The 27,087-nt window shown below is 38.5% G+C and overlaps 1 protein-coding gene across 1 annotated transcript; it reads right to left on the reverse strand.

The window, feature by feature from the left end:
• Window positions 1–19,820: 19,820 nt before the first annotated feature.
• On the reverse strand, window positions 19,821–21,966 carry LOC148021646 (fe(II)/2-oxoglutarate-dependent dioxygenase 4-like). Its single transcript, XM_087697112.1, has 4 exons — window positions 21,431–21,966; window positions 21,000–21,247; window positions 20,388–20,712; window positions 19,821–20,233 (listed from the first exon to the last, which is right to left on the reverse strand). Exons 1-4 carry the CDS (start codon window positions 21,683–21,685, stop codon window positions 19,973–19,975), a joined length of 1,089 nt encoding a protein of 362 aa, XP_087553238.1. The 5' UTR covers window positions 21,686–21,966; the 3' UTR covers window positions 19,821–19,972.
• Window positions 21,967–27,087: the final 5,121 nt, after the last annotated feature.

Raw genomic sequence — 27,087 nt, forward strand, 5'->3', positions numbered from 1 at the left:
ATGGCTGCTTTCAATTCTGGAATTGACGCATCAAGAGTAAACATTCTGCCATCTCTTTGGCCTCTAGCAATCAATTTGCAGGCATTGCCATATTCTTCAACAAAGCATCCATCTCTATTAAATCTCACCTACAGATTCTAATCTTCCATATATCCAACTGACGAAAGATTCTTGGTTATTGTAGGTACATGTAGTACATCATGTAGGCTCTTTTTCTTGCTATCAAGCATCAACAAAGGTACAGCTCCTTTATGCTGAATAGTATGTTGGGTGTCATCCCCAGTACAAACATGTCTATGCAAACCTACAACCATCTCATCAAACCATTCTCCACGGGGTGTCATATGATTTGAAGCCCCCAAATCATTACCATCTCTCATCTCTGTTATGCCTAGATGCATTCTTAGACACATGTTGCATGGCAAACAACCTATCACCCCAATCATCAGGAACTCTGCTAGATGAAGCATAACTTCCATGCTATCTACCCTTGGCTTTCATGTCAGCTTGCTTCTTATGACAATCTTTGGCTATGTGCCCATATCTACCGCAATAATGATAGTCCTTGTCCCTGTTGGACTGTGACTACCATGATCCTCCTCTACCTCTAGTGAATCTCCCCCCTGCCTCAAAAACCGCTAGATCCACGCTAGCCCTATGTATTCGTGCCATGCCAGGCATTTTGCTACTATTGTCCATGAGTGTTTCAAGTGTCCCCTCAACCTCGAAAAGAGACACGGCCTCTGCCGTCTTTGCCACACTGCCTAGAGTAAAGAATAATGTCTCTATTTTGAGATGTACTAGAACTTGTATTCAACCCAAGCTTAACTTCCTCATGCAGTAGCAAAGCAATCATCTTAGCCCAATCAAGGGATTCAACTCTCACAGAAATAGACGTATCAAATGCCTTATACTATTTGCCAAGTTCATTCAATGTCACTGCAATCATATCATCCTCAGACACTTAAGATCCAATGGTGGCAAGCTGATTTGCTATGTTCTTGATCTCTGTAGTGTAGGCTTGAATGCTTCTGCCATTTCTAGACATGTTATTGAACTATTGCTTCAGCTGAATCTTTCTTGCATGTGTTACATTTCCATAATTCTTCATGAGTATGTCCCATGCATCCTTTGGGGAATTGCATCCAATAATCTGTATAACAATAGCATCTGATATACATAAGGAAAACCAATGTAACACCTTGCATGCTCTCTCAGTCCATAGCTTATGAGCCCTTTCTGATCATTTGTCATATTCATTTCAGGCATTTCAGATGCAGCCTCATCTCTTGTACATAAGTCCCAATAACCTCTACCAACAAAAAATTCTTCATATAGAACTTCCATAAAGCAAAATTTTTGGTGTCCATCTTTTCTCCCACAATTTGAGTGATATTGTCAGTGCCTTGAGCATTTTCCATAGTTGCAACTTAGGTATTCAGTGATATATACAACCTATAAGTATCTAACTCATTTTCCTATAGTTTAGGACCAATTTCCTGCTATTCAGGACAGTTTCTTGCAATTCAAGGAAAATTCTTGCAATTTAGGAAATTTCCTACAATAATTTTTTGCACCAAAGAAATAGGGTATTTCAGCCCTTTACAACCTTAGAAACATCCACAAGCATGTGGGATAACCCGTAGATGTTTTAGTCAATACATAGACTCTACAAGCACTATATATCTCTGTCTCATTTATTCTTACTGCAGTGAAGAGAGTATGCAGTCTAAAACCTACAACCTAACATTCATGCATCTTCTTAACATTCAGGAAATCAACTCCTTTGAGATCCTGAGTGATAAATGATGCTATTTTCTTCAAGAGTGTAGAGAGGCAATGTCGTACACTACATTTACTATAAATGACCAGCCAAGTAGATGTCAAGGCATTTGTTTCATCTCTAGATTTCAATCCTCATTTGCATCCAATGCCCTCTTTAGTCTTCCAAGCATTCAACATACATATGTCAGGTCATACAAATGACACGAGCTCCAAAATGACATGTAATGCTTTAGTAAGAGACAATGCTTGTTGCCTACATTCAGCAACAGTTTCTAGCCATTAAAAATTTCCAGATCTGAATATTTTTAAGCATAAAATCCCAGCTCCAATGCATGACATCAAGTCCATATGACTTCCCAACATATACCTATGCTTCAATGGTACTCCTTAACAAGTTTGAGAGCTCCAAGCTCATATCAGAGGTGCATACATGCTATAGGTTGTCTGTATACAATAGAACACTATTATTTCAAATCTGTAATCATTTCTTCAAGCTCCTAGATGAGCTCTCAGTCAAGCTCTCAGTCAACCAATGATGCTATCACTTGTTGTTTATTGCAGTAAACAACCAGCCTGCACATGTCTGTGTTGAATATCTCAAAATCTGTGAGGAATTTGAAAAAACTTTCTTCTACAAAGTTGTAGACCACATCAAAATGGTCAGGAACCATGACCTGTTTCTCCAAAATCCATTCATTTTATCAATGAGTTCTTGGATGGAAATGCTTTCAATATCTAGTTGATGCTTTCAACATTTAGGACTAGTAAATTTTTTGGTTGGAATTTCTTGTCTCCTATGTAGCACACCAACTGAGGAATTGAGCTCTATATAGTTGGATGAATCTCTTGAATCTTCTCTTGCAAGGTTGAGTTTTGTTATATGCTCTCATATTTTCTTTCATCCTTAGTTCTTGCACATGGGTTTTTGTCAAGCATTTGTGTATGTGGTTTTTTGTGAGTTTTACTTTTTGCAACTCTAGGGGTTTTCAATTATTTTTGTGTCTCGCAATACCTTGGGTTAATCACCACCATAGGTTTATGGTTTATTGTGTTTTCCACTTTGAGTTTGCATTTTGATTTCTTGCTAGAACATGATTTTTTGAAGCAAGATTGTCCATGACCTTCATACGTTCAATTAAGCTTATGTGTACTTGTGCATCTCCATCGATTCTTGTAGCTTATGTACTATAGCCTATGGCTAACTTGATGGTTTCCTATATGGAGTGAGATCCTTTTGGACCTTCTTTTAATAGCACAAATAGTCTAGGTCAAATAAATTTTAAATATGATTTCTTTTGTAAAATCTAAGAAATTAGGTTGGTGGGAGCATGCCTTGCTTGATAGGCTATCGAGTATGTTTGATGTCACAAGTGGTACTAAGCCAACTTACGTAGTAAGTCTTTGTCGAAACGAGTGAGTCAAACTCACTTGAGTATGGCTTGAATTGTAACATGCCCACTCCTCAAATCGTGGGACACGTCTTAGCAGTCTATCGAGAGATATATCTAGAAGACGCCACTCGGCACTCCCAAGGAATGACACGGGGTTTGCCAACTAGGGTCTCTCGAGTTTGCCCCGCAACGGAACTTATCCGGCCGTTCCCACTAGGATCGACCTGAAGTCCGACTTTTCCTAACATTTTCTCATAAACATTTCCTTTGAGGAAAGCTCTCGGCTAACCGAGACCACCCTTCCATAGGATGGACCCATTGGTCATATCCACCATGCTTCCCTCGGGGGTTGATTTAGTTATCTAATTACCTACCACGTTATGTTTGACACATAAAAGTAGCTTCCTTAGTTAACCCGTTAGTCACATGTTCCTTTACGTAATTTAGGGTACAGACATGAAGTCAAGATAAAACAGGATCAAACACTTCCTTAACTTATCTTCAGATTAATTTTTGTCTCTCGCCCATACAGGAGAATTAAGTGTTTCTTTCTGCCTCCGTAGAAAAATCCTTCCGTCTCCCGGCAACAACCCCGAAGGTTTTATCCTACCAAGATTCTGCCTTGTAACTAGTATCAAGGCCTCGAGATCCAATCTCGAGTCACGTAGAACACTTGTGTAGGTCCCGGAGGCATTGGGATTTACGGCCAGAGCCCCCACTGGCACCCAAGCATCCTCCTACGCCAAGTGATTTCCATGGAGAGACCTCTCGCAGCGGGTTCGACCCACATTCCGGGCGCGGATTCACAACCCCCTTGGTTAGGGTTTGGCGGTTTGTGGGGGGTAGCTAGCGCCATCCTTCCTTAATTATCCCTTTAGGAAATCAACCACAACTGAAGCCACCAGCTTAATACAATTACTAGGGAAAACATCCATTTTATTTCCATGGCAATCAGTCATCTCAGACCCGGCCATGCAATCATCAATCACAAACTACTTGGATTAGCATCCAAAACCACATCAAACAAACAATTGAATGCACAACCTCTTACTTCAAGGCATTGCAATCCCATTGCATGCACAACCAGAATTTTACTTGGATGTATCAAAACACTTTTACAACCTTTTCAAACAACCAAGCATAACTTGGGTCAACAGTCCATCTTTAACAAGACCAACCTTCGTTAAAACTATTTCAATAGTTCCGAGCAACATGCTTAGCATGAATCAACTACCCTAAAGTTCGCTCTCCCCCTTGGGTTAGGGCTTCGCAGGGTCAATTTAACAAGTTCCTTCTAGGTCCTTTTGTCTTGTGCGGCCCTCGGCAGTTGTGACTTACTTGACAATCTGTCTAGTTCATTGAGTTTCACAACCATAGAGCCTTTGATGGACAACCCTTTGTTGGAAAAGAAAGGACTAAGTCCTTGGAGTTGGGTTCTTAAGTTTTCAAGGTATGGCAATAAACCCTCCTTGTTGGTCATTAGTTGGACATCAACTTTAAGTAAATGCAACATCTTCTAACCTTCTATCTTTAAGTGTGATACTATGCAGAATCTTTCAGGTCAAATTCACTCCTCATGCGCTTGGAGCATACCAATGCAATAGCCACTCTTATCACCTTTCCACTCTATTAGCCCCATTAAAGTGATATGCAATGAGAAGTTCACACATTGATAACCTCTAGACCCTAGTGTATCCACCTTTGTGCGGGTGTTTGCAAAGGTAAACATATATCACAACAACTATTGTGTCGTAGGAAATTTCTTAAGTATGTATTAGATTCCTAAATGGATGCATCATAGTGTAGGAACTTAGATGTTTAAGAAAGTAGTTTTGATATTGATTATAAACTTATTTAGGATGCAATCTATGTCATAACCTCAACTGAACATTATATGACTCGTACTAAGCCTTAATAAGTTTGCATCCTATGCAAGAATAGATTAGAAATTCCTTTCATTTCATGTGATAAATCATGCTTATAGATTAAATTATGCGTACAATGGAAGACAGAAGTTCCTTTCAAGTTTTAGGGGTCACCTGGATGTGGAGAGAAGGTGATGAGATGTTACGGTTGGTTGCGACTCCACTGGCATTTCTATCCTTGACCGCGGCTTTTGCGATAGTACTCTTAGTAAGCTTTCTCTTTGGAGCCATCTTGCATACACAATCCTTCACCTTGGGTCCTTGATGTGGTGGCTTTGTTCAAGGGCAGCTCGCAAGTGGTCACCAAACCGATGAGGGAGATGAAAGTCTGATAGTGTTTGTGACTTTGAAAATCACCTTGGCTGGAGATAATCTCTAACTTTCACCCCCCCCTCTCTCTCTCTATCTCTATCAGCATGACGGTCTGATTCTATCTCCCACTAACTATATCTCCCTTCCCCTATCATACTAATCTCTCTCTCTCTCTCTCTTCTTCTTCCTTTCTTCTTTCCTTCTCCTACTCTCTCTCTTCCTATTATTATTCTTCTTCTCTTCCTCTTCTCCTACTCTTCTACCTCTTTTCCTCCTCTTCCCTATCTTCTCTTCTCCTTCTCCTTCTCTCTCACTACTTCTCTTCTTCTTCTTCCCTGTCTTCTCTTCTCCTTCTCCTTCTCTCTCACTACTTCTCTTCTTCTTCTTCCCTGTCTTCTCTTCTCCTTCTCCTTCTCTCTCACTACTTCTCTTCTTCTTCTTCTCTTCTTCTTCTTCTTCTTCTCCTTCTTCTTCTTCTTCTCTTCTTCTTCTCCTTCTCTCTCACTACTTTTCTTCTTCTTCTTTTCTCCTTCTCTTCTCCCTCCTCCTCTTCTTCTCTTCTCTCTCCCTCTTCTCTCTCTTCCCTCTTCTCTCTCTTCTTCTTTCTCTTATTCTTCTTCTTTCCCTTTCCTCCTTCTCTCCTTCTCCCTCTTCTTCCCTTCTCTCTCCCACTCCTTTCTCTCTCCTTCTTCTTCACTTCTTCTCTTCTCCCTCCCTCTCCTCTTCCTTCTTCTTTTCTCCTTTTCTTCTCCTTCTCTTCCTTCTCTTTTCCTCCTCTCTCTCCCTCCTCCTTTCCTTCGCACTGCTCACGAGGGTGAAAGGGCGCAACTGTCAACGAGGGGGGGGGGGGACTCTTTCCGATGGATGCACATGGGGCTGCGATCACTAGGGCAGACGGAGGCGCCTGTCTCTGACAGGGGGGCTGCCCTTCAGCTAGTAGGGGGGAGGCCTTTATAATGTGTGGGAGGGGGGAGGAAGCGGCTGTTCGCCGCCACCCCCCATCTCCAGCTCACTCCCTCTCTCTCTCTCTCTCCCTGCCATGCTCATGGAGGGGGAGAGAGAGGGAGGGAATAAAATTTAGAAAAATAAAAAAGGGGAGGTGAGTCCTATGGGGGAGGGCACGGGGTCACTGGGGGGGGGGGGTGTTACATCCTCTCCCCCTTAGAGGAATCGAGATGTCCTCATCTCAAGAGAAACTGGGGAAGACAAGCACAATTGGGTCCTATAGCCTGTGGGTTAAAGCCCACCACACTTCTGCTGCACTACTTTGATTACTCAAATTCTCAACTTAAAATAACAACTTGCCACAACTCATGGGATTCAATAGGATTTATTTCAAGTACAAGACTTATTACCTCAAGAAGATCTTCCTAGGATATCTAGTCATCCTCAAAGGTTACAACAGGCTCTTGGCCTTCATCATCATGTGATTCATAATATGATCCAAAAGTAGAGTTTAGACGGCTTTGTTTGACCGCACGTTCCTGATTCTCAAGGTCCAACTCAGGACAATCTATTTGGATGTGTCCTAATTCATTGTAGTGGAAACATCGGCAATTGGGGCATCTCTTATGGATGTGTCCTATCTCTTCACACTTGTGGCACCTCTTGTCTTGATCCGATGAGTCATCTTCATCATAGTTGCCTGATTTAAGTTCTTGGATGATTGGATTTGCTCAGAGTAATGCGTCTTGCAAGTCCATTGGGCGCATTAATTCCAATCGAGTGTTTATGGGTGGATTCAACCTAGCACAGAACTTTGACACATGTTGTGTCATATCCATTGGGGGTGCATACTTTAGGAGTGAAACAAACTTTGAATAATATGCTTTAAGGGATAATCCTAGCTGCTTCGAGTCATAGAATTCATTCATTGTAGGCAGGTGGCAGATACCTCCCTCACACAGCTTTCTTAAGCTTATTCCAAGTGACTGTCCCCTCCGAGATCGCTTGGTGTTTGCACCATTGTATCCACCAAAGTCTCACTTCGCATGTAAGCTTAAGTTTGGCGAGCATGGCTTGGTTAGCAGGTGCAGTTCCTGCTGCCTCAAAATAGTCCTCCATGGACTCAATCCAGATCTCGGTGTTAGCTTGAACAATCCTTCCCTTGCCATCAAAATCAGGTGGCTTAATTTGCTTGAGAAGGAACTTCTTCTCTTGCATGTCAGCATTCGTGGGTGCAGAAGGTGCCTGACAATCAAGCCATACCATTTGGGTTATTTAGGATATGTCTATGATCTGAACATTAATCAATCATGCATCATTAAGAAGTTTTGGCTTTGATACCAACTGTAATGTGCCCGCTCCTCAAATCGCGGGACATGTCGTAGCAGTCTATCGAGAGATATATCTAGAAGACGCCACCCGGCACTCCCAAGGAATGACACGAGGTTTGCCAACTAGGGTCTCTCGAGTCTGCCCCGCAACGGAACTTATCCGGCCGTTCCCACTAGGATCAACCTGAAGTTCGACTTTTCCTAACATTTTCTCGTTAATATTTCCTTTGAGGAAAGCTCTCAGCTAATCGAGACCACCCTTCCGAGAATAGACCCATTGGTCACATCCACCATGCTTCCCTCGGGGGTTGATTTAGTTATCTAATTATCTACTACGTTATATTTGACACATAAAAGCAGCTTTCTTAGTTAACCTGTTAGTCATGGGTTCCTTTCCTTGTAGGTGTTTTTTGTTATTGGGGAGCATTTGATTGTATATGTGGTTTCTTGTGTGTTTTACTTTTTGTAGCTCTAGGGTTTTTCAATGATTTTTATGTCTCTCAGTACCTTAGGTTAATCACCAAAGGGTCTATGGTTTAGTGACCTTTCCTCCTCTATGACTTTTCATTTTAAGTTCTTGCTAGAATGTGACTTCTTGAAGTAAAATTGTATGTGACCAATTAAGCTTGTGTGCACTTGTGCATCTCTAGTATTTCTTGTAGGTTTTATATTTGACAACCTATGGCTAGCTCGGTTGTTTCCCTTATAGAGTGAGATTCTTTTGCATAATCTTTTAATAGCACTAATAGTCTAGGTTAACTCTGTTTCCACTTTGATTTCTTTTGTAAATTGTGAGCAATCAGGTTGATGGGTCTGAGCGTTGCTTGATAGGCTATCAAGTATGTTTGATGTTAAATTTGGTATTACGCCAACTTACTTAGTAAGTCTTGATTGGAATGAGTGAGCTAGAATCACTTGAGTTTGGCTTGAAGAGACAAGTAATCAAGCTTATTTATGAGTTAGCAAAGTGTATAGTAGCTCACATTGAAGCTTGAGCTCACAAGTTCCAATTGACATTTAATCACAATGCCTCTTGAATTCTAATCCCTAACTAGTTTTTCCTTTGCTAGTTCACGGCCTCAAGCCTCAAGCTCTTAGCATACTACCCTAACGTATGATGATAATTCCTTAGAAACCCCAAGTTCGAGTCATTCATTCAAATTTCCCTTTTTGAAAACTTGATGAGCTTGGTTGATTATTCCTTCTCATGAATTGGACTCTAGGCTCTAAGTGCCTACAAGGTGTGAGTTGTGCTCTAAAAAGTACCCTAATAAATTATTCAGTGGAATTTCTTGTCTAGCAGGTAGCACATCAACAAAGGAATGGGGTTCTAGATAGTTGGATGAATCTCTTGAATCTTCTCTTATACGCTCTATGGTATATGTTCATCTTTAGTCATTGCAGTGGTTTTTTCTCTTCTTGAGCATTTGGTTGTGTATGTAGTTCTATGTGCGTTTTACTTTTTGCAGCCCTAGGGTTTTTCAATGATTTTTGTGTCTCCCAATACTTGGGTTAATCACCACATGTCTATGGTTTAGTGAATTTTCCTCCTCTATGAACTTTCATTTTGATTTCTTGCTAGACATTATTTCTTGAAGAAAAATTTTCCATGGCCCTCCTATGTTTGCTTAAGCTTGTTTGCCCTTGTGCGTGTACAATGATTCTTGTAGCTTTTGTATTCAACAGCCTATGGCTAACTTGGTTGTTTCCCTTATGGAGTGAGATCCTTTTGGATCTTCCTTTAATAGCACTAGTAGTGTAGGTCAACTTGGTTTCCATGTTGATTTCTTTTGCAAATTGTGAGCAATTAGGTCGAAGGGTGCAAGCCTTTCTTGATAGGCTATCAAGCAAATTTGATGTCACAAGTGGTACTAAGCCAACCAATTTATTAGTAAATCTTGATTGATACAAGTGAGTCAAAATCACTTGAGTTTGGCTTGAAGAGACACATAATCAAGGTTAGTTCTTATCTACAAAGTGTATAGTAGCTCAAGTTGAAGCTTGAATTCACATGTTTCAATTGACATTCAATCACAATAGGCCCTGAATTCCAATCTCTTATTAGTTTTGCTTTTCCTAGTTCATGGCCTCAACCCTCAAGCTCTTAGTCTACTACCCTAGCATATGATGCTAATTCCTTATAAGGAACCCAAGTTTGTGTGATTCTTTCAAATTTCCTTTTAAAAAGCTTGATGAGCTTGGTTGATTATTCCTTATCACATGTGGTGGACTCTAGGCTCTAAGTGCCTACAACACGTGAGTATTACTCTGAAATGTACCCTAATTTAGATGCACCTAAATATGTAGTAGGTCATCAAGGGGATCTTAAGTGGGTGGTTATAGTTAATTCCTAAGTACATCTATCTTAAGTGTTGTGTATTAACTAGTCTCTTGAATTTAGAATAAATCTCTTGATGCTATCAATCTCTTTTTTCTTTTTTTCTTGTTCTTTTTGTGCAACTACATTTTGTTTTAGAAACTTACAATAGTATACTTTCCTTAAGTTTAAAGGGTTTGCAATGATTGCAAATTTTCTAATACAAATTCATCCATTACTTGGCTAATCTCAAACTCTTGTAACATTTTCGAACATTTGATTGGACTCTCATATATATTGCAAGACATCATGTTGAGATCCTTTTGTCACCACCATGTCCACTAGTCATCATTGGTCTCTTTCTCAAATGGCTGGCTTGGTTATTTTCTTAATGAATTATTGGATGGGAATGTTTTCAATCTCTAGTTGATGCTTTGAGCATTTAGGACTAGTAAATTGTTGGGTTGGAATTTCTTGTCTACTATATAGCACATTAACTAATGAAACGAGCTCTAGATAGTTGTAAGAATCTCTTGGAACTTCTCTTGCAAGGTCTACTTTTGTTATATGCTCTAGGGTATATCTTCATCCTTAGTCCTTACATGTGGTTTTTGTTCTTGTCAAGCATTTGGTTGTGTATGTGGTTTATTGTATGCTCAACTTTCTATAGCTCTAGTATTTTTCAATGATATTCATGTCTCCTAATACCTTGGTTTAATGACCACATGTCTATCATTTAGTGACTTTTCCTCCTATTTGACTTTTCATTCTAATTTCTTGCTAGAACGTGATTTCTTGAAGAGTATTTGTATGTGACCTTCCTACATTCGATTAAATCTGTGTGTGCTTGTGCATGGGATACCAATTCTTGCATCTTTTGTATTTGATAGCCTATGACTAACTTAGTTGTTTCCCTTGTGGAGTGACTTCCTTTTGGATCTTCTTTTGATAGCACTAGTAGTGTAGGTCACCTTGGTTTCCACTTTGATTTATTTTGCAAATTGTGAGCAATTAGGTTGGTGGGTGCAAGTCTTGCTTGATAGGCTATCGCGCATGTTTGATGTCACAAGTTATACTGAGCCAACGTACTTAGTAAGTCTCAATTGAAATGAGTGAGTCACACTCACTTGAGTTTAGCTTGAAGACACAAGTAGTCAAGCTTAGTTGCTATCTACAAAGTGTACAATAGCTCAAGTTGAAGCTTGAGCTCACAAGTTCCAATTGACATTCAATCACAATGCCCCTTGAATTCTAGTCTCCAACTAATTTTGCCTTTGCTACTTCACAGCCTCAAGCTCTTAGTGTACTACCCTAGGGTATGATGATAATTCCTTAAAAGCTACAAGTTAAAATGATTTATTCAAAATTTCCTTTTAAAAAACTTGAAGAGCTTGGTTGATTATTCATTTTCATGTAGTGGACTTTAGGTTCTAACTGCCTACAAGGTGCGAGTAGTGCTCTAAAATGCACTGTAATTTAGATACGCCTAAATAGGTAGTGCTAAGTGGGTCATCACTAAGGGTATCTAAAGTGGTTGGTTCCACGTGATTCCTAAGTATGTCTAGCTTAATTGTTGTGTGTTAACTAGGCTCATGAATGTAGAATCAATCTCTTTTTTCTTTTAAGCTTGACCTTTGTGTGCATCTACATTTTGTTCTAGAGACTTATTGAGAGTATCCTTTCCTAAATTTTAAAGGGTTTGCAAGGCTTGCAATTTGTCTGATACAGCTTTCTCCATGAATTGGCTAATGTCAAACTCTTGTAGCATGTTTGAACATTTGAACTGACTCTCATATATCTCGTGGGACATAGTCTCGGGATCTTTTTGTCACCACCATGTCCCCACACATCCTTGGTCTCTTTCTTAATTGGCTAGCTTGGCGCTTTTCTCAATGAGTTCTTAGATAGGAATGTTTTCAATCTTTAATTGATGCTTTGAGCATTTAGGACTAGTAAATTGTTGGGTTGGAATTTCTTGTCTACTACGTAGTGAGGATCCAAATCAAAAGGGTGATCCACTACTCCCTTGGGATGTAATGAAGTAGGTACTTAAAACAAGTCCATGTACTCCTTAAGTAGAGCTTTCAAAGCTAGGTGTTCTGCTAGATTCTTGGACTAATATTCTACCTCCTTATTTAGGTATAAAACAAAAATCTATGAACACTTTTTATACTCCTTCTTGAGTTATTTAATGGTGATAGATTTACTTGGGATTACCTATAGATGGATAGGCTACCCATCAATGCCAAACTCCATGTACAACTACGAGAAGCCCATAGTAATCTTCCCTAAAGTAATTAGCCAAATATGACCAAGCACAATATCTATGGGTCTCTTTTCCAAAGCAAATAGGTTCACTTGTACCTCATAATTTTCAGCTAGCTGTATGGGAACATGTGTGCACATTTGAGTGCTGATTTTGTCTTCACCATTACCTACTTGTACTCTTATGGGTTGCTATAAATCAGTGGGAAAATAGTGTAACCTATCCATAGTGATTTATTCACAAAACTATGTGTACTACCATTGTTTATCAAGATAAAAACATATTTCCATGAATGGTACCCTTCATACAAAGTATATTAGGGCTCTTTGAACCTATACGAGAATCCATGGAAATAGAACTAAGGGTAGTGGCAGTAAGAGGTAAATTTGTCCTACCAAGATCAAAAGGGATATGCCCACTAGGGTCAAATGGAGATCCATGTGCAACCTCATAAGACTAATCACGATCAAGATCCTCATCATACTCTTCAAATTTAGTTTCTGCATTAGTAGGCTTCTTTGGTCCAATTGATACCATCTTCTTGCCAACTTTTCTTTCTCAATGGGAGATATAAGCACTTGAGCCATCTTAGCTTTGAATTCCTCCTAACTATCTACCTACTACTGATGTTCCCTCTTTATCTACCTCCACCATGTATGAGAAAAACCCTCAAGGTAAAGAGTAGCAAAGTGAATATTTTGGTCATTTGACCTGGGGAAAATATCAAAGTAGGACTCTAACTTTGAAGTCCACTCCTCCAAATTAGTCCATGATGATGAATTATCACTATATTTGGTCTACACAATCTTATCACGGAGTTCTCTTTGAACAAAACCTTGCTATCCATTAGTTACTTGGGGCTACATATCCATGTAATTGCCATTGGGGTTTGAAAGATTAGAGGCACTCCTATGATAGTTGGTTTGAAACCTACCTAGAGGAATAGGTGGTTGACTTCTAGTGGTTTGAGGAGGATTTGACCCATGAATGCTCAAAATAGTCTCGTCAACTCTAAAAGAAGTCTCCCCAATCTCATAAGTGATGTGTGATATCCCTTTCTTTCCAATAATACCTAGTTGAGGGTTATTATTTGATGGATAAAAGAGTTGCTTATCTCTACTCTCTTTATCTGCCATTTGTGTTGCCATAAGCATAGAGATCTGAGTGCTAAGTTTGTCCAAAGAATCTCTAATGGAAGAAGCAAACTTCTCCAAAGAATCCTTGGTAGATTGGGCCATGTGGTCCATGACTTCCTTGGTTTGCATATTGGAGTGAACCGACTATTCAACCACCTAATCCAATTTAGAAACAAATTCCATGTGTCTGAAGAAATGCCTAGTCTCATGGTTACAAAGAGTGGCATTAAGAGTACTATATGCACCATATTCTTGTGAATCTTCATCGTCAATATATGCCTCAAGTATTGCCTCATGTGCTTCCCTAATTTGTTACTGAACATCACCATTAGGCTTATTCTTTCCCTAGTTTTCAAGCCATTTTTGCTCACTAGTATAGTGCAATTCTAGTAGACCCCCTGATACAAAAATGGCTATAACTTTTGATCTTGATATTAGAATCAAGAATTTTTTTATGGAAATTGAATCCCATGAATAGTTCTTTAGGATGTGCTATAACAATAAATTTCATAATAAAAATAGAACATTGTGAAAAAAAATCTTTTATTGCTGTCTAGAACAATCTTGCACTTTGTAAAAGCACAATTTCAGTGTATCCACCTCCCTTAACTCCAAGATAAGGTCTCCCAACCCTATGGTACCCTGTATATGACCTACAGGGGCTGGATACAATATGTAATACCCTTTATAGGTCATGAAAATTCTTTGGATTACTCTATAGTATGTGTAACCATATAAAAAGCCTTCCAAAAGTGGTTCCAATTTATTGTTTGAGTACAATACTTTGTGTAAAACCAGTAACCAATCTAAAATGACCTATAACACTCGTAGATAATTGATCACTCATCCAAAGGAAGGTTTGAATGCCTTGTTTCCACTATATACACCTATCCCTTGTTCTTAGGAGTATAATGGTTGAAATTCCTCATATAGTAAATATGTAATAACATGTATAAGCCCTGTGTGATTGATCAATGGAGTCCCAATCAATGCTATCTAGCTAAAGTCTTTAGATCTTCAATGACTTCACTTGTGGTACCTATGGTGAGGGATATAATGGTATGACAGGCTCTCTACACAAGCTACGAATCATTGAGGGGTGGACAAAGTTTCCCTTGGGTTAGTTGGTTACACCCCTTTGGGATCTTTAATAGTGGAGGAGAGTCACCTCTCTATCGTCCAACTATCTCCCTTGGCATCCACCTTTTTCCTTGGTGGAAATATCAACATGGTAGGAACATTCTAATTAATCAATTAGGGGATGAAATGAATAACTAAAGATTTCTTTCAACCTTCAAGGATATACATGATTGATTAATGAAAGATTGGAATGAAGAAATAGGTGTTGGTGGCTAAGAATCTTGCCAATGCAATTTAGTGACTCACTAATTGCTAGTATTTACCCTTTATAAGATTTCATTCTCGAGCAATGAAAATCATACAACCAAATCAGGGTTATGCATCAAGATAATGTCAATGACATCCATGATGAATTAGAATAAAATGAATGCCAAAATTTAATGAAAAGGGCTCTGGTTAATTAGTAGAAACCTAATCTCTATGATCTATTGATCAATTTAGAGAATTAATTGATTGATAATCTCCCATCAAGTGGATAAGCTTAAAAATAAGTGAATGTTGAGAGATTTCAGAGATTAAGAAAGTAAAATACATTGATCAAGATTGAAGAAGATGATTGATTCAAGCTTCAATCCAATAGTTGAAGAAACTTCCATAATCCATCATGAAGCTCTAAGAATCCATAATATTAGCACATGCTTGAAGAAGGTTAAATTTGTGAATCAATGGCCCGAGCTTGCTTGAACACTTGAAGAAGAAGTTTCAAGCTTCTTGATTAAAAGCCCCAAAATATATCTCCAATATGAGCTTTAAGAGGCTCAATATACTAAAACTTCTTCAATTCTTCAATCTTCCACCTCAATTCATGCTAGAGCAATGTCCTTTTTCCCTAAATACAATATTTATTAAGTAATCTTGAAGGATTTAAAAGAGTTTCAGCAATAGCTTGCTATCCATGGCCATTGGAAGGAGAAAAAAGCTTGAAGAGGCAAAGAAACAAGTTAATATTGCTACCATTTATGCTCCATAACCAAATAGAAATCCCCAGGGGGAAGGAGATGCATAATCTTGTGAAATTTGTCAAGATTATTGACCATTAATGTTGTTGCCCTATTCTACCATGGCTAGGTGAAGGAGTTGGAAAAGAAGCTTCAAAAGTTGAAATAGCAACTTCTTGGCCTTCTAAAAGTGGCGAGTGATACTTGATCCTTAGGGAGTGAAGAACGGCCATCTAGAGGTGAAGGAAGAGCTTGCAAAGATCGGTGCAAAATGTGCTAGCTGATGCTGGCTAAAACCCCTAGCAAGTATACTCTTTAGGCTACGTATAATGCAAAGATCATTTGTCCCATGCTTAACAAGAAAGATCAAGTCTATATTGATCAAGAAAGAAGATTTCTTCCTTAACTTCATGAAATATTTAGCCAAAACTTAAAAGAGAGGAAAAAGAGAAAGCAGGTCCTGAAAAATAACTAGACTTCCAACCAAAACTAACTATATTCTCCCTACCTTTAACTATTTTACCTCCAAAATTGGTTGTTATGGATGCACAACCTACCAGTTTGTCTAAGATGCCTCCAACTTTGCCTTCAAGTACTCCAATTAGCTTTGACTAGTAGTTCTTGGTCTCTTTGGCCACTGCACTTGTCCATTTTCCCAAACTAACACCCTATCCTTGAGTAACCAAGAAGTAATAAGATTGAGAAATAAATCCAAGAAAGGATTGTACCAAATGGATTAAAGACCAATGCTCTAATACCACTTGTCAAGGAGAGGTCTCAAAGGGGAGAGAAAGAAGAGAAGACAAGAGAGAAAAAAAGAGAGAGAAAAAGTGATGAGGAGAGAGAAATACTAGAAAGATAGAAAAGAAGAGAGAAAGTCATGAAAGCTAACTACAAGCAGATGAGATGAGAGACAATAATTGTATATCAATAAAAGATGTCAAAATTTACATATCTCACACCTTTTATACATACGTTAGTGTGAGAAGGTATTATCAATAACTCTCTCTTACTAATGCATGTATTCCCAACTTCCTACAAGATGTCATCTGCAAAGCAAAAAGGAATTGTCACGTGCCTACCTAACAATTCCATGGCAACACATTTTAGTGGTTCATTGGATAACTATCCTAGATGGCTTCACAAGAATGCACGAGTTCTATCGTCTAGATTTCCCACAGTCCACCCCAATGAAAGGTACCGGCCCTCCCCACTAGGATCAACCTACAAGCTTGAGGTCTTAATTTGACAACTCAGGTCTCGATACATTAGCTAGCTCTTTTGGAGGTGTTCCACAAGGGATTCTCGTTAGATTAGAGCGATCATAGTTACCCTTGGTTCATGGATTGCAACACTTTTTTCTAATAATTGGTTAGGATTCAAGGAACCTTAACAAAGTTCTAGCACAATCGCCGCACCTTTCCCCTAATATAATTTCTAATCAAGGTTTTAAGACCTAACCCTAGGTAAGTCAATGCTCGGCTCTACCTATTTTTTCCTAATTAATATTTCATTCAATGTCTTGAGAGAAGCTCCCAGCTTACTAGGACCACCCATTCGTAGGATGGATCCATCAAGATTCTCACCCATCCGCTTCCCACAAATGGCTTTCTTTAGTTTTCGAATTACCTATCACATTAAGTTATGGCATATAGAAGTAGCTTCATTAATTAACCCGTTATCACAAATTCATTCATGTAATTTTACGGCACAACACAAAGATATAGAAAACGGTCTTTTGGCAAAACATATTTATTTATTATTTTGCAAAGTTATTGATAATAATTTTTCCCTTCTGCCTACGTAAAAGATAAATCTCTAGTCACTGGGAAATGCCTTCTGCCTACGCAAAAGAAAAGAAACCCTCCAAGATTTCCATCCCTTCACTAGTACTGGGGACTGTAGGATCCCATCCTGATTCATGTGAGGGTCAAGCAATTCCTAGGAGCAATCAAGAGATTTATGGCTAGAGCCCCCCTGGCACTCCCGCCTCCTCGTGCCTAATGAATTCCTCACCGAGCAACCTCTTGCCATTGGGGCTGGTCCAAAGCTCCTTGCAATGGTACAAAACAATCCCCCTTGGAGTAGCGTTCCACGTCTAGTCGTGGGAAAAGCATAACGCAATATTTCCTCTTACTATCATGATTATATATTTACAATTAGCTCTAACTATTGCAAGCACAATCAATCTTTACTATGTAACCATCAATGTGTGCACAAATAAAAAAGAAACAATATCAAGTGTTTTTAGCATAGAAGTAGCCCTACCCAAATCTAGGGTTTCTCTTTTAAGGTCCCACCTTATTCTCACGGTTTCGCTTTCTACTTGCAACTCTTTTTTTGACATCCGCATGTTATTTCACGAATCTGATTAATTATGAGAAGTCTATTTTATCCTTATGAAAATTTCGTTATTTTCGCCCTAAAAGATAATATGGGAATTTATGCCTATGGCAAACAATTCATGCGATGCCCTGTCCTAACCCACACTTAGCAAGATTTCAAATGCTTTTCCAAGTCTGTTTAAACTTTAGAATTTGTATCGAAGCCCACCCCGTAACAGAAGGTACCAACTATCCCCACGAGGATCAACCTACAAGCTCCAGGTTCTAATTTGACAACTGAGGTCTTGATACATTAGCTAGCTCCATCAGAGGTGTAATATTTTCACGCAATACAAGTTAGTTGGTTAGTTCAAAAGTTAGTTAATCAATTAATAAGTTAGTAAGATTACTAACTAAAGACTAACAAAGGTAAAAACTGACTAGCATTAATAGCTAATAATTTTCATTCAATTAACAATATATTTTTAAAAATCGAGAGTCATAAATCTGACATTTTTCTCGGATTGATAAGGACCATAGCCACCCTTCACAAAAAGTACAATGTGAACGAGACTTATGAGCCATATTAATCACTAGTATTAATGTGTATAGTTTGAATGGTCCAAAAATATTAGATTCTTGGGGGAGGGGGGGGGGGGGAGGGGGGAACTATTATATGTGAACTATATGATATTTTCTACTTGCAACAAAATAGAAAACTAGGCACAACACATGCACATCTCTACCTTAAGTAATTGAATATTAATGTTCTCACATGATTTAATGGATACCTAATTGCCATATAAATGACAATCTCTTTACAAAGTCGAAATCCATATGCAAAAGTCCCATTGGCATTTTATTCTATCGCCTCACCAAGTTGCTCAGCTACCCATATAGATAGCTTAATTCTGAAAATTAAGTACGATAAAAACTATTCTAAAACAACGTGCTGTCCTGAACCAGTCTGCATCGTTACTAGCTCCATAAGCAATAATTTCAGTCTCATGTATTGGTAAGAGAGTAAGCATGTCAATCAATTTCTTGGCTCAAGAGCAACATTAGGACAATTATGATTTGTGCCATATAATTTGAAATATAATAAATGTAATTTATAATTGGCATCACATATACTAAAGGTGGTATTCGATTAAGAGAGAGTATACTCAAAACCAATCGGTTGATGGGCTACTGGAAGGTAATCCTAAGTTTATCTACAATGGTTCAATGTTAAAATCTAGAAAACTCGTAATTTTTAGTAGAGAGATTGTTGGAGAATGTATAAGTGAATCTAAAAAGAACATTGTCAAGCATGGTTTAGTCCTCTAAAAGGTCCAAAGCCAAAATTCCATTGTAGATCTAGACCTCAAATGAGACTCGTGAAGCTATGTAGTCTAAAAGAAGACATGTATCACAAGTACTTGGCTTCAAACCAATGACACACTTGGTTGAGACCATGGCAAAACTTCGTATGCAATGTAACCACACTTGAAGAAATTTTCTTTTAGATTAGATAAAACCTCCTCTGGCCCCTAATGACAAGCTTTTACCCCATGAGATACTTATGAATAAAGTGTTACAAGTATCCACTCATCATCCGTCCTAAGTGTGGCTAGAATTTACAAGTAACTACACTAAGGCTTGAAGGTGGGGGAAGGGGAGGGATGAGGGGGGTCACTTATATATATATATATATATATATATATATATGTGTGTGTGTGTGTGTGTGTGTGTGTGTGTGTGTGTGTGTATCACATGGGTTCAACATAAGGGACTTTCAAATACCAATTTCATGCATTCTTCACATACAAAAAATGTATCATATAAAGGGGTTATTTGTAGATTGAATGGAAAGTGGTTGTATTTCATTCAGGAAAAGTCACAAAAACTTACTCGTGCAAGTGCTACAAAGGATGGTGAAGGGTGTTGGGAAAATAATTTGTCTATAAATCACATTTAACTCATATTAAGTCCATGTGTAGATTAAAACTGGTCTTAGCAAACTCAACATTGTACATGAAATATATTTGCTATGTCCTTAAATTGCATTGCGCTGATTACAAAAGTAAAGATAAAAAGTGTTTTTGAGTGTCAAACATCTACAATATCTACATGATTATATTATGGTAAGATAATATATTTCTTCATTTATCAAATACTCTTCAGGAAGTGGCTGAAGCGGCTTTAGCAAACTCAAGGGAAGCTCTATTGGGAAGGAGTTCTCTGCCATAAAAATTCTTCACGTAGTCTCCAAAAACCACCTCCTTGTAGAGGGGTGGCTCATCCTCACTTACCAGATTAGTCAAAGGGGCAATCTTGGTGTCTTCTTTGGGTCCGAGGAAACAGGCTACTGAGATCCTCATCTTCTCTGAATTGGTCACCACCCTGTGCTCAACGCTCTTGTACCTCCCATTGCTCAAAATCTGGATCAATAGCACACACATGACAGTGGTGAATCAGTAAATCTTGTTCGAGCTACACATAAGTTCTCATGGCCACATCTGGGACCTTATATTCAGACATTCATCCAGTCAGAGAAGCAATTGTACAGACGTGGTCATTGGTCTCGCAGTATACCTGGATTTGATCTGCCACGTTGATCACAAAAGCATCGGGAAGTGGCTTTACTTCGATCCAAGCATCCCCTTTCCTTATCTGTAGCCCTGGCACCTCATCTTGCAGCAGAACGGTGAGACAACTGATATCAGAGTGCCCAGATAGGCCGAATGTGAGGCTGGGATCAGGACATGGAGGATAGCAGTTCACCCCCATTATCAGCCTTGGTATGCTTGGCAAAGAAGCCTTCAAATACTCTGTGCTGAGACCCAAGCTCTCAAAGATGGCTCGGTATAGCTGGTTTGCAAGCCTCTCTACGCCTGTCCGATAATCAATGAAGGCTTGCCTGTGGTGGCAAACCAAGGTTTTAGTTACATCAAGCAAGGCTTAATCAACGTTAACTCGGCCGCCATCTGACCAATCAAGTGAATTCGATACATGTGGCAGGGGCAAGTGGTACTCAAAGAATAGGATGGATCGAAATTATAAGGTGCGTCAAGAACCATCGATGGAATATATTGCTGGAACTCTCCAGTCATTCATGTCGTGTCATGGATTGAAATGAGATAGGTCAAGATGGTATCAAACCTGGAATTTGTGCATGAAAGAGTTCTGCGCACGTATTTTAGATACCTGCAAATTTCTGGAGCTATCTCGAAGCCATTGCATGTCACTCCTGGGAGGTCACGGACGTAGAGTCCATCTTTCCAGTCTCTGGCTTTCTCAACGGAGGGGTTGAAGCTGGTAGTATAGGCCACTGGGGCATAGAAGCTGTCCTGGCTGCGATACGCGTTGCGGACAGCTGCAGACTGCTGGAAGAATTCATAGCAGGCCTTCTTCATGCCATGGATAACATCTTCTGAGACACCATGGTTGATAACCTGCAAATAAGGTACATCAATGAGCGGCACGAGAGATACATGTCAGTGTCTTCTGCAGAGAGGCGGCTGATCATGATCATCTATGCAGGATGGTTCTGGTCTATCTGTTGCGGGGATAAATCGGGGAGAAATCTGAGTAAAGGCCGCAGAGGAATAATATTGAGAAATTATGAATGCCTATACCTGGAAGAAGCCCCATTCTTGGCAGGCGGAGGCGATGGATTGGAGGAGGAGGGGTCTGTGGTGGGCGAGGTCGATGATGGGGATATTATCATTATCACCGTTACAATTGTGATCAGAAGAGAGAACCTGAGAGAGATTAAGCTGGGGCCTGTCGTGGGGCGGGCGGATGAAGGGAAGAGGCACTTGCTGGATTCCACCATCGACGATTTCTTTGATCCCGACGGGAAGATCAGCATGAACAGCTGCGGCATCCATCGCTCTCTGTGTTTGTGTGTGCGTGTGTGTGTGCCTGAGACTTTCCTAATTACTTCAAGCATGGGAGGTGTCGCAATCCGCTTCCGTGTGATGAGAGACCCGCCAACAAGAGCCGAATGAATATCAACGACAGTACAAGAGCCTTGGTCTTTCCATGAAATGATCCATGAAATGGATATCAACAAGAGCCTTGGTCTTGCCACGAAATGATACAGAAATTAGAATACCGTGTCGTTCCTGGCGCACGGCCCCGACAACAGCCACCAAACAAAGAGTGGGTTGTGGGTTACGGCTATCTTCCTACCTCTATCCGTGTGCACTGTTCATGAAAAACATTTTTTATAGGCAATACAAAAATCTTTAGACATGTGTAAATGTAGGTTTTTGTCAATATTTAAAATTTACAAATTTATCACTTAAAAAATAAAAATATCAAGAATTCAAGTTTAAGGTATTTTACATTCAAATTCAAAATCTAACTATCAATAACCTTGTACCAAATAATCTTGCATTCTAAAAAATTTAATTTGCAAAATAGAGCTTATCACAAAATGAAGTGATTTTGTATTATAGTTAGCATCCTCAATGACAAAACAGGGATCCAAGATACTAGAGAGTGAGTGAATGAATCATACAAGATAGCTCTATTCACACCACAAAAAGAAGCTACTATCTTAAAGCTATATCAAGTGCATACTAGAAGCTTAACTATTGTCTTTCGACATTGGATGAGTCAAATAGTCCCCATACAAATTTTCTCATACAAAGTAAGATATGCAAATGTCCCTAAGTTCCATGTTAGGAGTCATCTTCAAGCAAAAAGGCATCACCTGCACATAAAAAAGAGAGGCTATGTGAGCTTTAAAACACATTTTTAAATATCTCAAAAGTGTATAAAGAGAATGGCAAGACTCAACTCCTTAAGTAGGAGATGAAGACGCCAATCGGTGAGCCAGTCCACACCTACAAAACACATAATTTGAAAGCTCAAACGTAAGTAATAGTTACATAAATATACTTTAAAATAACATGAATGTAAATATTACAAAATATAGAGCATTAAAAACCTTACAAATTAAGGTTGAGCAGCACTATAGATATGCCTTGGTGTTTTACAAATTTTTCATGCTTCAATTGCTTTGGTAAAGTCCATTTTTGGTAGAGTACCACCCTCAATAGAAATCATCATTAAAGCTTTCCTATGTGCTGTATCAAGCTAATTTCTATTGCATGGCTTGATTAGGTTTTGAATGGAAAAGCCTCTTTCACAAATGGCAGTGCTTGAACAATGCAATAATGCAATTTGACTAAGCTTTAATAAGTTTTGATACTTCTCGCATAGCACTAGATTGAAGCTAATTCGAGTTCAAGTATCTTTTAAAGCTAGGTTTTTCCAATCCAAGGAACCTTGAACTTTGAAAATCTGAAACTCCCTCCTCAAGCTCATACCATCAATCACACCTTCGTATACATGACTATCAATTGTTTTAGGAGATGCATAAAAGTCAATCAAGGCATTCACTTCTTCAATCCCATACATCTTAAAAAGTTGTCCAACTAGGAAGGAAGAGGGACATAATATGTTAAATTCTTCAAGATGGAGTTGTCTTCAAACCTCTCTCTCAAAGTAATCAATAATTGAGAGCCATACTCTTTTTGAAAAGTAAGAGCAATATGCAAATTAGTCCCTATCGCACATCTTTGTAGCTTCACACCATGAAAACAATTACCTTTTATAGATTACCTCAAAGATGCAAAGTGACCGGTCTTAGAGCCATAATCAAGAATAATAGGATATCCTTTACTATCATAATTCCAAGCATTAACATCCACAATTTGGTCAACAATAAACTCTAACTCAATGGCCCCAATAGCAGCATTAATAATACTAGGAACTGTTGTGACATCCACAAAATCACTTTGAAATTGATAGCTCAAATGTGATACATGTTCCAACAAATTAGCAAGAAAATGTACACTGCAGACAAACTCAAAGAATGACACCTTCTCATAAAGAGATAGATTTTGAACTCGCAGAAATTCCAAAAGTGGCTCAAAAACCTCGCAAATGGTTTGAAGAACTTGGTGCCAGCTTAGCCATCTGATCTTATGAATGTTCTTTACATGAAGTGTAGAACAATCAAACTATTGCTCTAATTATTCTAATATTTGTATACATGAAGGAATTCGTTTTATGAAGGTGCCAATTTCATTAAGAATCATATCTACTTTGCATGCATAATCACTTCCCCTCATTGCATCACCTGCACATAGATACACTCGATGTGCAACACAATGGATTGCAGTAAGAAATGGACTACCTTTTTTTAACATAGTAGCAAGGCCATTTTCTTTAATTCCCACCATTATTGATGCACCAATCTGATCCAAAACTAACCATATTTGACACATCAACTCCATGTTTTACAAAAAATTCTGAAAGCAATGCATACAATCCTTTTGCTGACTTGTCATATACTTCTAGTAAACCAAGAAAAGAAACATGTGGCTCATGTTTCCACATGTAGTTGACATACGTAATCATATGCGAAGTAGCTGAGACATCCGTAGACTCATCTACATATAGCCCAAAGAAAGAAGATTGCTTTACCTTGTCCATAAGGTCATTTTTCATGGAATCAGCAATAAAAGACACAAACATGACTGCAGCCTTGTCATTGTTATACATGTATTTTGGAACACAAAGTCTTTCTCCTACAAGTAGATGCATCCCTCCCAATCTTCTTAGAAAGTGTGTGACTCCAAAGATGCAATGTTCTCAATTCTTGAAGGTGTTGACCTCTAGGTTGACTTTAGATTCCATTTCAAGCTCTTATGTTGCATAAAACACTACAACAGAAACGAGGCATAGACGCGCAAAGTCGGGCACGTCTATCATTGCGTCTATAAGTGCATGTAAAAGTGCGTGTAAATAGACGCAAATTTTGCGTCTATATATCCGCACAAATAGACACCAATATAGACACGCCAGCAGACGCACAATTATTTAACCACCTAAAATTGTAATTCACATAATTAGAAAACCAAAGTTACTAATTATTTAACCACCTGAAATTGATTCTTGAGCACGCATGTGTGCGCATGATAAAAACTATAGAATTAAGAATACACATTGAATCATTGAATTAAAAAAATTGAGTTAATAATTACTTTTTCATTGCTCTCTAATGAATGGCAGTTCCTCCAGTTGACAAGCCTGATATAAGTAATTAGCGGCAAGCGACAAAAACCTTACAATTAGTAGCAAGAATTGCAATATTTATCTCGTAATTTCTCTACTTGAAGATGATAAAAAATACTTCCTTTTTATTATGAAACATTCAATTTAGCTTTAAACTTGACTATTGATTCTTGAGTATGCACGTGTGCGCATGATAAAAACCATAGAATTAGGAATACACATTGAATCATTAAGCAAATTATGTATGTTACAGTGAATGATCCATCTTATCTTCAATGAGATCAGCCCTTGCTAAACTATCTACTTCTAGGTCTATGTTACCAAGAGGTAACGAAACAAATAAGTCTATCCCACTATCAGATGCGTTGCTATATTGCTCAATAACTTCATCAATATCATCGACAATCACATTATTGTCTTCTTCTGCGTTTCCTTGAACATCCTCGCGAGGTTCATCTTGTACTATATCACGCATATCATCCATTATGGTGTCATCATGCACATCATCATTAATTGTTGGATTGTCATCTGTTATCTCCATGTCGGTAATATTACCGTATATTGGTTTTGAACGATTAGATATAGGGATGGCATACCACCATCGGTTATTGTTTACCATTGGATGATACACAACTTGTATTTAAAAAACAAAAGCAAGAAACTTAAATACTTATTATATTGTGTATATGTATCACATGTATACATATTAAAAAATTAGCCTTTGCATATATACCTGCTCGCATTATTGAGATTGTACTAATGTGTCACTCTTGTTTTGGTGAAATTTTGTAGAGTCTATGATTACAAAACCACTTGGATGACGTGTGATTGTGCAATGCTCACCATTTGTTACCACTTCTTTAAACCACTTCACATCCAGTACATATATAAAGAATCATCTGAAGTCAAGCTTCAGAATATCTTGGATCAAGCCACAATAACCTTCCATGGTACCATTGGCATCCTCGAAGTGAGCAAGGACACCACAATCTTGGGTATTTCTCTTTTCATCTATACGTTAAGTTCGAAGATGTTTACCCTCACACCAAAGTGCATTGAATAATGTGCATTAGTAGTAAAAGATAAAAGATCAAACATGTCAATTATTTATATAAAATAAAACTTATAGAAACAAATTAATTGATAGTATGTCTCACCTTTGATAAGCAACCTCATGCGTATTCTCACTCTTCTTGAGATATATTAATTTCCTCCTCTTTTTCCATTCTCTCCATTTCCTCATGTAACCTATCTATATCAATATGATGTGGGAGCGCATTTAGATGGTCTGGAAATGAGACATTACGTCCATATCTAGTGCGAAATTCTTGTCTTTCGCTTTTTCTTCTTGCCCTTGCTTCATTATATAGTGTCACCCATTTGCTCATTACATCACTATTGAGCACACAAAAACTATTTAACTTACGAAGTTCTTCTTTTGTTAGCACTTTACTCATTCCTTTTCCTTGAGGTACTATAGAGGTCATCCTCAAGTCTTCATCATCTTTCCATAGCCGTGGTTAAGAGGGATCCACTTCAGCAAGATATTTAGAGATATAAACAAGGGATGATTGCACTAACCAACCCTCAGCCATGCTTCCCTCAGGCCGTGCTTTTTGCCTCACAAAATCTTTTAAGGTTTTCATGAAGCGCTCAAGAAAAAACATCCACCTTACATGAACTGCCCTACAAAGTGCGATCTCATCAATCAAATGTACAAGTAAATGTAATTGAGTAGTCAAAATGGATCGAGGAAAAATTTCCTCCACCAAACAAACCACCTCAACAGATAATACTTGAGCATCTTGCAATGTGTTTGGATCAATTTCCTTCGAGCTCACGTACCTGTCAAGATGTATTTGAGAATTTTTTATTTTTGTGTAGAAATTCAAAGATATATAATGAAAAAATACAATGTATACACACCTCACAAGCTCTTCCATCTTGTAAATGATATCACGTACATCTTTGGATACACAATGGGATATGCTAGTAGAAAGTATGAACTGAATGTAAACAATATTCATAGATCAAATGATTAGTTGAGGAAAAAGTCATCATACCCTAAAGTTTACACATAGTTACTCCACTAATTACTATATTCATGGTTAGAGATACCCTTACTTGAATCATTTTGTGCCAATCGTGGGACTTCAAACTAGATAGTTGCTCCACACCTCTTTTTTTTTTCTTTATGAAG

Source organism: Lygodium microphyllum, chromosome 17 (genome assembly GCF_053477565.2).
Source record: "Lygodium microphyllum isolate KBCC chromosome 17, Lygodium_microphyllum_v1.1.10, whole genome shotgun sequence".
NCBI classification, from domain to species: Eukaryota; Viridiplantae; Streptophyta; class Polypodiopsida; order Schizaeales; family Lygodiaceae; genus Lygodium; species Lygodium microphyllum.

Bases quoted from the DNA above. Each gene is read 5' to 3' on its own strand.
- LOC148021646 (XM_087697112.1), bottom strand. From the start codon at position 21,685: ATGGATGCCGCAGCTGTTCATGCTGATCTTCCCGTCGGGATCAAAGAA. The intron at 20,713-20,999 runs GTATCTAAAATA...TTGCCACCACAG, and splicing joins ATAGCTCCAGAAATTTGCAG to GCAAGCCTTCATTGATTATC. The intron at 20,234-20,387 runs GTATACTGCGAG...CTATTGATCCAG, and splicing joins ACGTGGCAGATCAAATCCAG to ATTTTGAGCAATGGGAGGTA.